Genomic DNA, 19,264 nt, shown 5'->3' on the forward strand with positions numbered 1-19,264 from the left:
TGACATTAAAATCCCAACAAATGTGTCTGCCATTTATGTTTTCATGTATGTTTAGTTATGAAAGAACACTTGTGGAGGTACATTGTGCAAATTTCACCTAATTCAGCCACAAATTTTATGTTTCACAACTCACTTTGCACAGATTTTCAGTCGGATCATGTGTCGTTTGCCGTGCAGTAAACATTTTCTGTGCAGTAAACAGTTGGACATGACGGCTGACCATGACCAGATCACATCTCAAACTGCTGCCTGACTGGTTGGATGGATTTCTGACATATTTGATATTTTGGTTAGACAACTCCACACACTCCCACAGTGAGAGCAGAGCCACAAGCAGAATCCTCAACTTTGGGGTATATTTTCCTTTGTAAACTGTTGGGCAGTATCCTAAATCATCACAACAGCAGCTATGACTTTATAATGCCCCCTCATCCCTGCTCAATGGAAGGAAATAAACAAGCAGGAAATATTCCCACTCACAGACCTGCAGCTGACATGTATGATGATGCTGTTTGTGTGTGTGGGATAGAGAGAGAGAAAGCAGAAAGAGAGAGCGAGAGAACAAGGATATGACTGGATATGACTTCTAACTCAGTATGTGATTTTTTTTCAAAGGAAAATACACTGATCTTTTTGTCAAAGTCCGCCCCGGCTTCACTCATACGGTGAGCAATCAGGTTGTTCACAACAATCAGACTGTATTGTGTGAACTGTGTGTGATGATGATTCATCAGAAGCAATTCAGTCGCAGTGTGAGTGGACATTCAGCACAACTAACATATCGGTTTAAAACACAAAGTATATGCCTGACTTTAACAAGTTCTTCTTGTCAAAATGGTTGTTTACAGAACTTACAAGCAGCACTGTTGAGTGTTGAGATGTGCATGTAATTTTTTTCTTTATTTGCTGCCAATCTTCTTTCACTTAACCTTGGCTGGGTCATTCTGACAGTAGGCTAAGCAAGTCATCCCATACATCCCTCTTCCCAGCGATATTTCCAGCTCTTCCTAGGGGGCTTCTGAGGTATTTCCAGGCCAGATGAGGTATATAATCTCTCCAGTGAGTGTTGGGTCTACCCCGGGGTCTCCAACCAGCTGGACACACCCAGAAGACCTCCACAGGGAGGTAATATGATATGAATTTCTGAACTACTCTGGAAACCCCTTTTCTATATAGATAGTTCACCAATCCTTCTCCATTGTAACTATGAAAAAGCACTGAGAAGGCTGTTATTTTTAAAGAATAACTTATTGCTACTGTCAGACCATGACCTCATATTTCCAAAAGTGCCACTTTTCAAGGAATGACAAAAATGTTTATTTTTCCAATTAATATAACAATTAATTAATGGGCTGCATGGCAGTGCAGGGTTTAGCGCTGTTGCCTCACAGCAAGAAGGTCCTCCATCTTTTTTTTTTTTTTTTTTTTTTTACTTTTATTTTGTTACAACTTTTAAAACCCACTGACAGAAATGAAAAAGGTGACCAACAGCATTGATTCATGAAAAAATAAAACCATGAAAAGTGAAGATAGGAGGTTTTGTCCTGATATCAGCATTATGTAAAAAAAATAAGCTACACACTCCTGTGAGTTTACCAAACTATGGAGCATCTCTACTTGACAAAATTTGACATCAAAATTCATTTTGAATCAAGAAGAGGGCTGTTTTTTGGTGTCCCAAGAATAAGATGGACTCTGTAGACCATATGAAACATTTAAATGTATCTTTTAATATGAGTGGCTGCCATTGTTGCCTCTTATTTCTTCTTCTTTCTCTTCTTCTTCTTCTTCTTGGATTTGCAAACCAACTGCATGCATACAACCACCTATCAGACTGAGTACATTGGCAATTATGCTCAGGTGTGGAACAATGTTGCTAATGTGGAAGCAGACCAGTGGGAGAGGGAAGGGGTAACAATCATGCGCTGGCAAAGTAAAAAACAGTCATGCCTAATGTGAAAGTCAGGTGGATGGACACCCTGACTGCTGTGGGATTACATCATGTTGTGCTCTTTTTTCTGTAGTTTGTTCTTGTAATGTTAGTTACACAATGGTATAGAAATGGGTCTTAAGCACCTGTTAATCGGAGCTATATCTGTGCGCTCCCCTAACAAGTGCTCACACACAGCAGGGCCTGACTCATTAGCATAGCATGTAGGTGGAGGAAGCACTCGACTAGTGCCTGTTTTTGGTCATTAGGTCCTCATGAATATGTAAATACAGAGAATGAGTGGTAAACACAGTTCAGTCCCTGGGAAATTCACATGTAACATGCTGGTGGTGATATGCTATTTTAAACCTGCATGACATGGAAAAAAAACACTAACAAGCTGAAGAAATACTCTACACAGTTTATACAGCAAGATCCTGTCTCATCTCTTATATACTTCTTGGCCTGCTGTGTTTTAATGGCTCTCAGAAAGAAACATAGCAGCCAGAGCATCAACATCTGAAGCTTTTAAAGACAATTATGAGATCAAAACAATAACCAAATATGAATTGTAACAATAATATGAATCTCTGAATCTGTTGAAATTGTGCTCATTTAAATAGGATTATGTCACTAATTCTGAAGATCAAGACTTCAAAAAGCTCAATTTCTGTTTAGATACTCTCAGGTCAGCCACTGCATGACTTCTGACAAGTAAATACTATAGATTAATGCTTTTCAATGGCAACATTTTTGCAGCAAAGACCATTTTGTTCTTAAAGTCCAAGTGTTCAAAGCCAGAAAAAGTATAGGGCTGCAAAAGTCAGCCACTGTGACAAGTGTGATGACTGTGTCAGAGCAACACTTACGTATACTGCAGCTTTTGTGTATGCAGTGGTCAGGACCTACTAAACGTGCCTCAAGAAGAACAAAAGTGGAGCACACACCAATTTTGGGCCTGATTCTCCCCTTCCAGCCAAAGTCAGCAAAGGCTATATTATCATGGACGTAAAGATTATTCTGCCAGATTTTTCTGTGGGTTGAGGTGTGTTAACAACAATGTTTCCCTCTTCAACCTGCTTGGAAGACCGTTGGAGCTGCTGCAACTTAAATCTTAAATGTCAGACATGTTCAGTATTCAGGACCAGAAATCCTGTTGTGTGAGGTGAACAGGCATAAGCAAGACTGTAACATAAAAAGCAAAAGCCAATCAGTAGGGGAGAGCAGGGTTGGTTGTCACACTTTTTACTGTAGTGTGAATTGCTTATTGTCAAAACATCTATCAATAGTCATTCCTACATTACATTGAAGCTTATGGTGTTGGCTTGAAATCTGTTTCCAAGTAATTGTAATAAGGAGGTAATTTACCATCAGAGACACTATGATGCATTGTGACAACCAACCCCATCCCAGGGATGATTGTCACACACTATGTGGTTGTTTGCTACAATGTTATTTTAACAGGAGAACTCTTAAAAAGAAGGCAGAACTAAATTGTTTTGGCAAAAACAAGTTAATGCATTTTACTGCCCCATTTACTGTGTCGTTATCTTTGACAGCGTGAGATTTGGAGTTGTGAGAGTCAAGACACTGGTTGTCAGTGAACAGAATCTGTTGGTGTGCCGTGTGCTGTGTTGGTCATCTCGTTGCACACCTCGCACTAATGGAACAAAATGGTTAAAACTGTCAATATTTGCAACAAAACTGATGTTATAGCATGTCTAATTTCGCTGTTTTAATCCTGAGACTTTTTTGATACTTTAATTTGACTTATTGAATTGTGTAAATTTAAGCATATGATGCAGTATCAAACTATTGGTAATACTCTCATAAATTAAGTCACACAAAGAAAGAACACATTTAATGTAGGCCAGTTAGTGTACACTGGTTGAAGCCATGAGTGATTGTGTACCTGGATTGTCCCAGTAATAAACAGTACTTTTGGGTTTGTCCCTTTGCCTTTTTACCCTGTATATTTCTCCTCCTCCATTCCTGATGAACATAAGGTGAGGGGTGTAGAAGAACAGATTCTTGCTGCTTTATCCATGCCCTGCATCGTCCTCTCACCAGCTCCTCTCATCATCTCCAAGCCTTTCTATTCATCCTCACCCTCAGCTTTTCTTCCCCCTTTTCATCTGTTTCACCTGAGTCAAACTTTCCCTGCTCTTTCTCTGCACTTCTTTCCTCTTCCTGTATTGATTAGCCAGACACTCTCTTTCATTCCAGGTTTTAACAAGCAGCCCTTGGTTCAGGGTTAGGGAAATAAAAGGCAGCCCTCTGCTGTCACAGCTCTTGAGTTTGTCCCTGGAGGGCCACCGTAGGCCCTCAGTAATGACTGGGCTGCAGAACAGGGGTCCTTGGAGTCCTTTTTATGTCATTCCTGTTCCTCTCATCCTTTGCCTCCGTCGCTTTCCTCAGCCCCAATTTCCTGCTCTTAATCTCTCCAGTGGTAAGTCCACATCCAGCTTCAAGATAAAAGTAAATGTTGTCTCTGAGCAGTCACTTGACCCCTGATTTCAAAGCAATTATATCACATATAGAACGTTTACAGCTGCTGCTAGTTGTGTTTGGGTCATATTTTGAAGTTTTTTTCAGTGTTTCTTTGTCCCGGTACAGAAGCCTCATCTGTAGTCGTTTGCCTTTAACTTTATCTGCTGCTTCTCTTTAGTTGACATTTTCATGAATGCATTACACATTTATAAGTGAAATTTATATGCCTAGAAGTTTCCAGGCCCAAAGACAAATGAAGGAAAACAGTTTGACATGCAAAATAATTTCATCAAAAACAAATCATACTAACTCCAACTTTTTGTCATATAATCATGGCAAAACCAGTTTGCTTTGGGTTCTTCCAACTTCAAGAAACCATTTTAGATTCACTAGTGGGATGTGTTTGACTGCTGACTGGCTGCAGTTTAGGCCTGCCTCCATGGTAATGGATGGCTCTTGGATCAAACTTAAGTAGTTATATATGTCATAGAATTCTTTTGTCAAACCTAGATGCTGACATGATGGTATGTTATGCTGGTTTATGCCTTTCTGAGTAGTTTAATTTGAATCTATTATTTGATATTTTTTTTAAAAAGTTGATGGAACATCATGAGTCAGAGCGGTGTTGAAAAGTTACGCTCCCTGCACTCTCAATGGAAATAGCCGAGTGGAGAAGGGACTGTGTGAAGAAATCATTATTAAAATTAATGCCTGTTTCTCACTGGGTGCATCTTCACTGCATAAAGCCCATTTCAGATTGGGAGCTCGACCGAGACGCGTGGATTTTCAGTTTGACTGCATGTTAACAAGTCAGGGCTTTCAGACTGCCTGCATGTGCGCTGCGTCTCACGCGGCTGATACGCCCGGCTCAGGCGTGGAGAGTTGAGGGATTTGAAGTCTCACCTATTTTTTCCGCACACTGCGTGTGGCTGTGGACCATATTAGACAAGAAAATGACAAATGGAGAGCCATATTTACATCGTTGTGGCAAATATGCACATAGAATATATTTACAATGTATTTCTTGATAATCCTGAGGAAGGCCACAAGCTTAATACGCCTGTTTGATAAAGTTATTCTATAAAGAGCAACTATTAGTGAGACTTTATGTCACCACACTGGTAGAATATGTCACAGGAAAGATAAACACAGTATGAATGCTTTTCTAGTGTGTGCTTTTCAAATTAAAAGCCTGGTTTAGTATTTCTGTAGAGAAACTCCTTTCACTTGTACAGAATGCTTTTGTTTTGAATAGTTCCTGACAGACTTCCTCTATACACTGAATCAGGTAGCTTGTAGGGGGATTTATTCAGGTAAAACTCATGAAGAAGGACAGGGCTTTGAGAGCAGGAAAATGCAGCTGACAAGCAGCAAGCTCACACCCTGTGTGAAAGCCTCACCGACAAGAGCCGGAGCTGACACACGCGACACACGCAAGCAGCAAAACACGCTCCCAGTCTGAAATGGGCGTAACAGTTACAGTGTGTGTCTTTTACAGCTGTGCTGTCACAACTCTCATACAATTTTACAATGTCATTTAGCAGACACTTCTATCCAAAGCGACGTACATTCGAGAGCAAGAACGACACAAGCAAAGATCTAGACAAGAGGACACAATATCAGTAAGTGCCATAAAGTGCTTTAAGTCCATACCAGGCACATCTGTGCTGTCTCTGCGACTCACTGCTATCACAGCCCTGTCTGTCCTCCTAAGTTTTATCACATTAAGACTCCCTACAAGTGACTTGTTTGTTTGTATGTATGAACTGGGTAACACTGGTACTTGAGGGGTTTAGGGACAGGCATGGGACATATATTTTTGTTAAAAAAGCCTGAAAAAGTGATTTTTGCATAATATGTGCTCTTTAAAAGAGTCTACAAACAATATAAATATTTTTTTTAAAACCAAAGGAGAATGAAAACATAAAAAGGGAGGATATTTAAAATATTCAAATTGAAATAATCAATTAAGTTCAATTAAGATTACCACTTAGCAGAGGGAGCTCGACTAAAAACACCTGTAGGAGAGGCTCTGGGAGACCAGGAGGTTAGTACAAAGCCTGTTGAGCACTTTGGTCAATTAAGGTTGTTTTTAAAATGTGCTATATAAATAAACTTTGACTTGACTTGACTAGTATTTCTAGTAAATACTATTAAACAAACATTGTCAAATGGAGATGGATCCATGCCACCATGTTGTGAGGAATTACCTGATAATTAATATATTATTACTAGGGAAGTACTTTCTTGCTATTACAGAGTTATAACTTGGTAAAATGTCAGCTTATTACTAGATAAGTACCACCTCATTCTTCAGAAATTGTGAGATAATTACACCTACTACACAGTTACTAATTAGGAAATTAGTCCCCACTGAAATAAAGCACTACCCAGGACTGAGCTGAAAAAAAAAAACAAAAAACAAATAAAAGCCTTCTGAAAAAAGGACTTAAGGTTCTCCATAGAAATGCCAAACCAGGCTTTTCCCTTTAAAAGCATAAACTAGGAGTGTAATTGCACTGTGTTTATCCTGTTACATATTTCACAGATGTGGACATACATATCTGCTGAAAATGTAAATAAGCCTCTTTGTTTATCATTATCCTGACTGTTTGGCTGAGAAGCATGCTACTTGCTATTACAAAAAGGCGAGCCTTCTATTCCTAAGATTCTCAACTCACGAGAAGCAGCACACATGCAGGAAGTCTAAAAGCCCTGATTTGTCGACATGCACACTAAAACTGTACTGCTTAAGCTGTAACACAGCCATTACATCATCCGCCTAGTCTGAAACCTCCTTAACACTACAGTCATTTAACTTTTCATGAGCCTGAGAATCATGTCTAAAGAATCTGTTCTGCTGTGGTATTGCAAAAAGTTTAACCAGTTCTTAGTAAGCATGTAATGGTTGAACTTCACTAGCCCACCAGTTTTATGTCTGATTAATTCAAAGGAACAAACCAGAAACAGCCATGAAGTAAGCTTACCAGGACAAATGTGGTCATGATTATGAATCTGATGATTTGGCTATAATAGTAGAATATGAAAGGGTTCACTCATGCTAGGGAAAATAACTCCTAACATTATGCTTAATGAGCTTTCTTGGGTGTAAATGTGCTTTCACTGTTAGGCCAACCTTTGCAGGTTCAGAATTCAACTCACTGCAGAGGTGAAGTGCAACAAGAGTTATAATTTGCTCTGCTTTTTACACCTAAAATAAATAAAGTGACTCCTGCACCAGCTGACATCACAGATAGACCACATCTGTTAGGATTTAACATTGTTACATCAAGAACTTTTGCAGGATTTTTGTATTGGGTTGATTTTAAAATTCACTTGCATACGATTCACTTGTTAATATCTTGTTTGCATACTTCAGCTCTATCATGCCTTTCAGTGTGTTGTGTGTTTATGTTGTTTATGTGGCTCTGCAGTTTTGTTGATCAGGAGAAAGGGGTGGGGTCTAAACAGCTTATTGATCACAGTCGTGTTTAACGACTGCAGTTGTTGTAAATTGAAGTGATGGTTGTTGGCTGGAGTTGGTCCAAGTGTGTCTGTGTTAGTTTAGAAGAGATAAATTAGGCAGATTTTACAGCATGTGTAAATTAACTGTTTACACAGCATCACACTCACAGATTATGTCAGGGCTAGTCTGAAAAGCTAATTGTTTTTAAGTAAATGTTTGTGTTTTCTAACGTGTGTGCATGTATGTGCTGTCTTTATTGTGTGTGTCCATAATACGTTTTTATATTGTCAGGGGATAATGATGTAAATTGCTGCATTGGAAGCCTGGATGCAGAGCCAGCCTCTTTTCTCCCTGATGCCTGTATTAATGCTGCGTCCCTGTGGACTAAAATCAGCTTTTCTGCAGCTTTTTCACTCTCAGGCCCTTTTACCTGCTGCACTGATGCCCGTAAACCTCTTAAGCCTATTCTGCCCCATTTCTTTCTCTCTCACCCTCCCAACTAGTCTCAGAGGATACTCTAAAGACAAAGACACAGGCTTTCAGGCTATTAGAGCCATTTAAAGGTATCCCCATGTTGAGCAAGCTTGAATTATATTGCTGTCAAATGTATTGTGAGGCCTGTGATCAGTGTTTTTATACTTTATAGTCACAGTAGACTGCAGTGCTGCTCAGTGGTCTTTTCTTTTCTCTCCTACTCCTTCCTCTTCTTTCTTTTTTTAATTTTTCAAACATACCCCCACCTTTAATCTAAATAGGTTATGCTGTCTTCACAAACCCGCCTGCCATACAAAACAGAGGATGTCATGCAAATTTGCAGATGAGTGGTCTCAGAGCATCTGCAAGCATGCTGTAAAAAAGGAAAAGTAAAGCCAGTTTTAATGAGAATAATGTGCTTTTTCTAAAAGTATAAACAGAGGTAAATCTAAAATTGCAGGTTCATTTCTTATGAAATGGTTAAGTGAGAAACAATCAGAAATGTGCAATGATCAGATTCTCAATTTTAGGGACATAATGGTATCTAAACCTCATGGTACAATACTACTTTTGCAACGAGTCCATGGTAGAATGTTTATTGCGGTATCAAAAAAACAACAAAAGATCAGAACATGACCTACTGCACTGCTTTGATCAGTGGAAGACCTGAATGCAGAGGTGCGTTGATGCAGAAGGGGAGGACAGTGAAGGAGAAAGACACTGAAAAATGTTTTGTTCTACAAAATTGTATTACAGAATTAGTCTTGTTTTTTTTCTAATAGCCATACCTCGTAGCTGTTGGTCATTGGTGATATATTTACTGATACACCTTGTGATCTGTTTAGCCCTTACGCTGCTGTGGGGAAGAGGGATTGCGAACGCTTCCTCAAGAGATTTTTGGCCTGGCTGGATTCTTCTCCTCACACCTTTGCAAACCTTTTTGGGGTGATGATTTTCCAAGTCACTCCACTAACATTAACAACCTTACATCTCTACTCAGTCTAGTAATTTACAAAGTACACTGTAAGAAGGAACAGTGAGCCTTTTAAAAAGAATGAGTTAACTTAAAAATCCCAAATAGCTATTTCAGCACTGTTTGTCTGATTTGATTTAACACATTTTAAGTTATAAGTAAATAGTACTCAATAAACAGTACTCAGTGTTGTTCCCCACAGACACTAGCTGTGCTGTGCTGTGCTGTGCTGCGTGTTTTTTTTTTTTTTACTGGTTTTTTTGCCTTTTTGGGGGTTGATTTGCCATTCATTTTGACGTGATTCCGCGATATTATTGCTTCTGTCATTGGTGTGTACATTATAAAGTTAAAACGTTGATGTTTGCTACAGGGAATCTGTGGTTTCATGTAAAATTATGCAGCTTTTTACCACACAAGTTAACTTTTCCTTCTCAATGGTGCTATAGTAGCTCTGTGACCTATTGACCTCCTGATGACCTTCTGCTTATGCTGCATGATGATTTATGATCAGGAGTTCATGCATGATGTTGTATTTTGTGATTTGTGAAATCATGTGATTAGATTAAGGTAGATGTCAGGAGTGAATTATTAGGCTTGAGATGACTGCCCAAACGAACTTGCTGGCTTTACTCCATAAATAAATGGAAATGTTGAGAAACAAAAAATAATGTACTTGTAATCATGAAATAAAGGGGTAAAATGAAACCTTAGGATGCATGTTTGCTTCTATTACTTACAGCTAAACAAGTAAAACTTCATATATGTAAGCATTTGTTGGTCACTTTTAACACTAAGTTCCAAGGTACTTCTCAAACAGGAATAACAATAAACCAACAAAGTCAGAAAAAAATCATAAAAATAGAGATGCAGACAGAAGTCACCACATTCAACAAGGCACATTAAGAACAGTCAAACTAAAAATGAACAGAAACACAAGGCAGGGATTGAGAAGGCTTGTGTATACAGATGTGTTTGCAGTTTCTTCTCAAAGTAGTCCAAAGATTTAACAGATCAGACAGATTGTGCAAGATGATTCCAGAGTGAGGGGGCTTCAACCGCAAAGACCTGAGTGCCAAAATTATTTAAAATTAACCGTTAACGTTATAATTTTCTTTTATTATGTTACCCCATTCATTAAAGTCATGTTGTTTTGATGCTTTTTGTTGGTCAGAGAGCTAATTCAGTAAATGCTCCTGTAGGTCATTTTACAAGTTTGGAAGTAATAACCTCTGCTTTTCTTTGCAATGGAAGTCTTGACATCAAATCATGCTGCTCAGTGTGTCCTAGAAATACCTTGTTCTGTTTCCTTCATCTATCTCAGACTGCCCATCTTCCCTCAACATGATGAAAACTCTGAGCTCTGTTTTGCTCCTACAGGGCAGAAGAGTAAATGGAAAATCAATTACGTCTGTAATAAATAATCCCCTTAACATGAAGCAGTTGAAACATGGACAACAATGGCTTTTCAGGAGCTTTTTATAGCTGAGGGCTAAAACTTTACTCTGCAGGATGAGACACACAACAACAAGCGTGCAGAGACAGTAAACACACATGGCTGTTGATCAAGACAGATTGCAGAGTTTTATTTGGAAGGATGCGATAAGGTGAGAGATGATGGGAATGTGTGGGTGTGTATGCTGATGAAACAAGTGGAAATATTTTAACCCAATAGTTTTTTCATTACAGTTATGGAATATCCAATGTGGTGTGTATATGTGAGAAAAAACTTTAAGTTTCTTGTGCTGTATACACTCTTGTTTTGAACTTCAAAAAACTTTCTATATTCTACTCATCCACTCTGACATATACAGTGCCTATAAAAAGTATTCACCCCCTTTGATTGACTTTATTAATCAATCATGGCAAATATAGTTTGGCTTTTTTGAAGTGAAAACAGGTTTATACAAAGTCATGTCAATCAAATAGAAATATATAATGCAAAATAAGTGACTGCATAAATATTCACCCCCTTATTTATTTATTTAGTAGAGACATCTTTGGCTGCAATCACAGCTCTGAGTCTGTATGGATAGGTCTCAATCAGACACATCTGGACTCGCAGTTTGACTCCATTCTTCTTTGCAAAGCTGTTTAAGCTCTGTCAGTTGGAGGTCTGGACTTTGACTCTGCCACTCCAGAACATTCACCTTGTTGCCTTTAAACTATTTCTGTGTAGCTTTCGCTGTATGCTTCAGGTCGCTGCCATGCTGAAAAACAAATCTTCTCCCAAACCATAGTTCTGTCTTCCAGGATTTTTCTATATTCTGACACATTCCTTTTACCCTCTACCTTTACAAACCTTCCAGGGCAGGCTGGTAAGAAGCATTCCCACAGCATGATGCTGCCATCATTGTGCCTCACAGTGGCGATGGTGTGTTTGTGGTGATGTGCAGTGTTTGGTGTCTGCAAAAAAGCACAATTTTGGTCTCATCAGACTTTCTTCCACCAGAACATGGAGTCTCCCACATTCTTTTTGGCGAACTCAAGTAGATATTTAATCTGAGTTTTCTTCAAGAGTGCCACTCTCCCATAAAGCTTTGACTGGGGAAGAACTCAGGCAACTGTTGTATGCAGAGTCTCTCCCATCTCAGCTCACAACCTGAGCACATTTTGCACCCTCAAACCCATTTTCAAAGAATCTTTGAAATTAATCTAATTTTCAGGGTGCCAGTTTCCTAGCAGGTTGCACCTGCCAGTGGTTCATGTGTGACTCTACCGCGCCCAAAAGTACTGCCCCTTGATGCTGATTGGTTCTGTCACTTTCTAACCGGGCCCAAACGGTTCAGATGGGAGCTTTGCAAGATGGATTTGCCAGTGAGAAGCACAGAAATGGGCTAATCCATCTGCTTTGCAAGGTTAACCAGAAAAGCACTCGGAGAGCGCAGACCTTCGTCATTAGCCCTATCTCCCAATAGTACAGAATCCTAAAAAAAATTCCCGGATCCAGGCGGTGATCCGGATCACTCCCAAAATCTAATCAGTTCTTCCTTATGCTATTTCTGACAATTCTTAAAAACTTCATGAGAATCTGTCCATAATTTTTTGAGTTATGTTGCTAACATAACTAACAATTTAACCTTTATTTAACCAGATAAAAAACCCATTGAGACCGAAATCTCTTTCACAAGGGCGACCTGGCCAAGAGGTCAGCAGCACACGTCATAATAAATAATACATATTCAAGAGACAGATAATACACAATAACTAACAAACAAACCCTGCCAATCACATAACCTCCTTGGTGGAGGCAACAGTGTAACTGATGAAGCCAAGTGTATCAATTAAAGAACAGGAAAATACACCTTGCACCAACAATCTTGATTTTGTGATTATAGGACCTTGGAATGTAGGTGAGCCCACATGTTTAAAGGAGACAACAGATGAAAACAAAAAATAGTACAGTCATGGTTTGCTGGGTTTTTACACATAGAAAAAAACGTCTGTGAAGTCATGGCCAAGAAGATGCAATCAGCCTAGCTTAATTGTCTTGGAGCAGTGGTGAGGCTTGAAAACAAGGCAACATCTGTTTTTCAGTGTTTCCAGGTTAGCTTGCCCCCATTGTGAAAAATGCAATATGTACAATATCTGTTTCTTTCAATTCAGGCCTTATAGTATCCCAAGTATTTCCCATATTTTATAGACAGAGAAATTATTCATTTCATGGTGGCTGCCATAGGTTGCAAATTGGATCACACGAACTTACTTCTGTAACATGGAAACCTCTATACTTCTTGTCAATACTACTTCTTTTGATTGAGAACTCTGTTGATATAATAAATGGCAACTCAACAGTTGGTAAACAGAAAACCAATGGCTTTTCTTTCATTCATAAGTTAATCATAATGAGGGAGAAATGCCCATGAAAAGGCACTCATTCTGGGACCACATCCAATGCAAATGCGGAAGTGCCTTTTTAATAGCACTTCTTCCTCATTATGAGAAATTTATGAATGAAAACAAAATGTTGGTCTCCTTTTTAGTAAATAATCCTTGTGAGGTGCAATTTTTTGGGAAAATGTCCTCAATTCTAAACGAGTTTAACAACAGATGGGCAGTGCTAGTCAGTACTCATTATACTGTTATTGTTTTGTTTTAGAGCCTCCTGGTGGCAGAAATTTGCATACTGTGTGTTTAAATGGAAGTAGGTTCTTCTTTTCAGATGTTGAAGACAGATCTATTTGGTCCATTAATAATGTCTCTAAATTCCACACATTGTACTACTTTTACTTGGACCATTGATAAATTAGAACCAAACTCTCACATTGTTCCAAAAGTCAGATCTGACCCAAATCTGCCCAGTTATTCTCTTGTGTGGGGCAAGTGATAGGATCTCTACTCTTTCTATCTGTAGCCATCTGCGTGTCTAAATACCACAAGAAATAAACAGCACAAAAAAAATCTATTTTTGAAATGTGGGTGAACTGACCCTTTAAGAAATGCCCAGGGATGTCTGAGTCAACGTGCATCCTGCGTGTGATTCAGGATCACACTGCACCAGCATCCCAGCACAGAAATCATGATGGATGGTGCAGTCAGTGGTTTTAGTGGTTTTGTAGCATCCAGCAGGTCTGATGGGTTCAATTGAGCAAAGTGCTGCAAAATAGCATAGAGCACAAAGGGGCAGAAGTGTTTCCTCACTGGATGATCTTATAAAGACCCACACACCATACAGGTGACGGCTTGTATATTTAGAGTGAGGGCAGAGAGATGGAGAACATGTGAGAACAGACATGGCAGAAAAAAAAAAAAAACAGCCTTATGTAAGTGCCCTGAACATTGGCCTCAGGTGAGAGAGATGTTCATCCACTGTTATTGCATCAGCTTCATATAAAGTCCAAACACATGCTGAGGGAATGTAAGGTTGTATAAGTGCTTGCTGAACTTTATATCTATTATCACACTGTTGTGATTGCCAAATCTATGCTGCAGATAAAGAATACTCTCGGACCATGTAATTATTCAATTCAGAGCTAGTCATCAGCCACCTCAGGCCTGATCTATTTTAATCTCCATCGCCAGTGAAACCTTCTGCTTTACTGTGGAAGAGATATAGAGGGTAATTTGAGTATACAGCATCAAATTAAGGACTAAAACAAGAAAAAATGATGATAAATAAAGGTAATTTTGAGGTTAAGATTGAAATAATTTGTAAATGTAAAGCACATGCTATAGGTAACATAAATCTTTACCTTTGTTGCATACCTTTTACATCTGGTGCAGATACACACCCTTATGTGTCTATTGAAAGGTATTTTTACCATCTGCTTTGAGGTTCCCTTACACATGTATGTTCCCCGTCTTATTGGCAGGTATTGTTGAGTATGTTTGATGTTGTGATATGAGATTTTGAAAGTAGCAGAAACGGGTTAAAAGTGGCCCAAATAGGCATAAAAAGTGGTAAAATCAGGTAACAGGGGCAATAATGCATTAAAAGTGGCAGAAATGAGTGGAAGAGGTAATGAAAGGGGATCACAACGTGGAAAAAAATGGGTATACAGAGGCTGAAAGATAGTAAGAAATGGCAAGAATTGGTTCACAAGTTGTGAAAACATTTTAAAAGTGAAAAAAAAAACCTTAAACAGGGAAGACATTGGCAAAAAATATAATGAAATGGGATAAAACACTGTCAGGAATAGGTTTTCTGTTGGCAACAAAAGGGTTGAAAGTGGCAAAAAAAGGGGGTAAAAAGTGATCAAAATGTGTTGAAATCGGACAAACTTGGGTCAAAAATGGGTTAAAGAGGCAAAAATTGGTCCAAAGTACTCAAAATGGATGAAAAATGGGAAATAGTAGTGGCAAAACTGGTCAGGAAAAGTAGCACAAATAACATCAGAACATTTTTGGGGGGTAAGGACAAACACCATGACTTACTTTTGAATAAAGTTTATTATATTTGATGTCCTGAAAAATGACTGGTTTGATAACATTACTGTAAAATTTAAGTGAATGACAGGAACTGTGCTGACATTAAGCAATTGCCAAACATTTTGAAATGACTAGTTGTTACTTTGAGCTTGGTTATGTTAGTTTAGACCGTGATGGGTATTTTGAGGAATATTAATTTGTTGTTTTGACAAAAAACAAGTTATGTATGAAAATTAGCGTCTTGATATTTTGTCCTTTCAGACACTTCTAATCATCCGTTTCATATTATTGTATATTTTACAGTGACATACAGTTTCCCCTTTCTTTTCTTCTACAGATTGCTTTCTCTCAGCACAACAGCATCATGGACCTGGTGCAGTTCTTTGTCACTTTCTTCAGGTATGTTTTCTCTGCCTGTCACGTTGACTGTATTTTCTTTGCTTGCTCAGTGCTTCAGTTCCCATCGGCTCTTTTCACAACAGGGCCACAACCTGAACTCTCAGTTACAGTAGGTGGCAGCAGCCTCAGGCAAGACACTTAAACCCCGACATCTCTGCTGATCTCCTACATCTGCTCGACAACAACAAGCACAAATGTGGGCCAACTCACAACAACTGAGAAAGCTCTTCGATGCTTACATGATTACAAAGACCTTTATTAAGGTTGGAAAGCTGAAACCAGTTCTAGTGTTTCTGTTTATATATATATACACACACACACATATATATATATACAGTGCTTAACAAATTTATTAGACCACCTTTCATATTTGTCTCAGAGACCATCCAGCATCATGAAGTGCTTTAATGCGGACTCTTTCATTTTCAGTCAGCTCTCCATGTTTTTTTGAACAGGAATGAGGAATTTCAAACTGAATTCACCCAAATTTGAGCCAGCTCACTGGGCTTCTCTGAGAAGTCAGAAATGAATCAAGCATAACATTCAACCACTAAAACTAATTTTTCTGTTCAGGAATACAATAACTATAATTTGACATATTAATCAAGAAATAATAATGAGCTTTACTATTTTTTCAGTTTTTTTGTAAATCAGTAAATTTGAAAATTCATGGATAACAATAATAATTATATTTTAGCATTAAAAATATCATTTGGGTTAAAGAGCTTCTACTTATTGGTGTATTAACCATTGCAGAAACATAAAAAATGATTGTGGTATTTACCAATGCTGTTAATTTAGTGCAGCTGTGGCATAAACCTTACTTTGGTTAGGGTGGTCTAATAAATTTGTCAAGCACTGTATATATGCACAAACACATCTAACTGTTAATCAACATTTGCAAAATATTAAGAATAAAAAATTACCTAAACCACAGCATGTGTGAATATGACACGTTCATCACGTGAGTAAAAGGCTAATCGCTCCATGGCAAAAACATTTTTCAAAATATTGACGTAGTTACATTAAATGTCCTCTCTTTTTTTTGCTTTGGCTGTTTTTGTGCCTTTATTCAAAGCAGTTTGTCTGTAGTGACTGTCTCTCGTTGTCACAGCCTGTCACAAAGCGTTGGGGGAAGCAATTTGGTGGGTTAGCATGCGAAGCTAGCAGCAGAAACAACTGAGAAATGGCTTAAAAATGGAGAAAAATGTGTTTTATGTCAGAGTTGCTGGTGTTGATTTAATCTTTAAATGCCCCAAAATGTCACTCAAGTTCCAGGCCCACTAGAGAAGCCTCCATAAGGGGCCATAACAATCTCATAAAGATTGTTTTAGGAGTCTTCGCCAACCTCGTGCATTGGTTAGGTATAGGGGTTTTAGCAGGCTGTTCTTAACAAAGTTAACATTTTTAATTCAAAATACTTAAATCCTAGCGATGAATTCCATCTGAATTTCCATACAGTCCGTGAAAACACAAGCTGATATGTGTGTTTTTTCAGAAGGGGAGTTAGATGTTTGTGTTACAGCTCATCATGCAGACAGACAGCGGATATAATGAGAGTGTTTTGGGGAAGTCTGGAAAGAAGTCTGCTTTCTTCAGGCAAGGATCTGCCACTCAGCTCTGACACCAAACAAGTGTGTGTTTGTTGGTGTGTATCCATTCATCTGCATGTCTATGTGAATGTTGTGTCCTATATGAATGTGTTCTCCGCATTGTGCATCCATACTCATGTCTGTGTATGTGTCACTGTGAAGCCATCTGAGGAAGCGAGCCATTTCTGTGCCCAGGGCCGGCTCCTGGACATAAGCGACCTTTAGGCCAGTGTAGAAGGATGATGTCATCAGTAAGGGACAGATGTGCCAGGAGAAGCTGGTGTTGTTGGTGTTTGTGTCTGGTAGTGTTTCCGTGTTAGTCACTATTTCTTCTGCATTGCAAGAGACTCAGCAAGAAAGGTTAGTAGCTACCACCATGGACCATGCTGCATTTGTTGCTTTTATATACTCCTAATGTTATATAATGCAAGGGCTGCCTTGTTATTTTTTTTAAAGGTACTCAGGACCTTTACTTACATAACAGTCATACTGTTACACATGCAGAAAAAAATGATGGTGAGGAAATGTTAGAGAAATGTTTCAAATACACACAATGAATACAACAAAACTCCCGTATTTGCTTATCCTCTTAGTTGTAATGTTGCACCTGTATACACATGGAACATGGACTCTGACATGAGAGGTGTACTAGTTGCACTTCCATTGTATTTATTATTGAGTGTATGCTGGAAAAAGGAAAGCAAATGCAACTTTCAGGATCCCATCAGTGGTAAACTGGCAGTGTGTTATGTGTACCTGTAAAGAAATATCTGCATGCATGAGCAGCTGACAATCCATGATAGAATTTTTTTATTTTTATTTTAAGTAGTTAAAGCCAATCAGCATTAAGATTTCCACATTCTTGAATGCATCTAAAGTGATAAGTCCTGCCACCATCAGACAATAATTTAAAAAAAGTTGTTATCCCCCTCTTGAGAGAAGACCTCTGTTGGGATTTACAATGCTAGATTTTGATTATTAATGACAGTCAAACAAGTATAAAAATAAACTGCAACCAACAAACTATGTACAAAAACAAGCATGGTGAACAGGTCTGTATGTAAGAGAAAGGAAGAAAGAGAAGGAGCATAATTGTTGAATTTTAAAATGGTTCACATGTGACTTTAAAGATGGTGGACTTAGAAAAAAGACGGCTCCCTGGTCTAGCTAAGGAGTCTACAAACTCGGTATGGTGACTTCACCACACATTACCCAGTGGCTGGACTTAAATTCAATGGTGGTAACACTAATGCTTGTGTAGGTAGACTAGATAAATAGGCACAGTATTGTACTGGATATAAATGGATACAGCAAAGTAAGAAAGCAAAACATACGCAGAGACAAAAACAACAAATGCACGTGAAACACTTCCTACAGCCATTTCTGCCAGATCAAACCTCTTACTTGATCACGGTGTCTGATTAGAGTCTGATGTCCAACTAGATCCAGGAGTGAGCAGCGGTCAGACCACTAATGTTTAGTCTTCTGTTTCTTACAGCAAGTGGAATGTCTTTGGTAGCAGGCATTAACTTTCGTACAAGAGCAAGGCTCTATTATTCTTCTGAGATGAGTTGCATGATACTGGTGGGCTTTCTGCAGCACTCCTATCCGGATGGTGTTGAAGAGGGAAGAACACTCTTTATAACCAACCAGCTGGTAGTTGACTCTGCTTAACACTCAGTGAAACTGGGAGCACAAAGCAACACAACTGTCACGTTTACATGGACACTTTTATTCCAATCTGATTGAAATCAACCCGATTAAATGTTTTGGGTCAAACGTTTACATTGTGTTTGATCTATCCGATCGGGTGTTTATATGTGCCCGTTTTTAATTGTAATAGCGGCCACCGCGTCAACGGTCACCACTAGCAACCATAAATCATGTGACACACAGGTCACATGATTTATGGTTGCTATTGGTTTCCAGTGGTATATAGTCTTATTGCTCCTGTATTTCTCTGTCCCCCATTGAGGCCGACATCCCCTGAGTCTTGGCTTCTCCTCTACCGGCGTTTGAGTCTAGTGCCCTGTTTCTGCTGGTGAGAACGGCTCCCGACAATACGTCACCATGCA

General features: G+C 38.8%; 1 protein-coding gene across 6 annotated transcripts in view; it reads left to right on the top strand.

The window, feature by feature from the left end:
- atrnl1a (attractin-like 1a) overlaps positions 1–19,264 on the top strand; it is a 450,037-nt gene that overhangs the window by 245,124 nt on the left and 185,649 nt on the right. For all 6 annotated transcript variants that reach the window (XM_041790223.1, XM_041790225.1, XM_041790224.1 and 3 more), the window contains one exon: positions 15,536–15,597. In XM_041790223.1, coding sequence (XP_041646157.1) covers positions 15,536–15,597 — 62 coding nt within the window. The remainder of the gene's footprint in view (positions 1–15,535; positions 15,598–19,264) is intronic.

Source organism: Cheilinus undulatus, linkage group 6 (genome assembly GCF_018320785.1).
Source record: "Cheilinus undulatus linkage group 6, ASM1832078v1, whole genome shotgun sequence".
Classification (NCBI taxonomy): domain Eukaryota; kingdom Metazoa; phylum Chordata; class Actinopteri; order Labriformes; family Labridae; genus Cheilinus; species Cheilinus undulatus.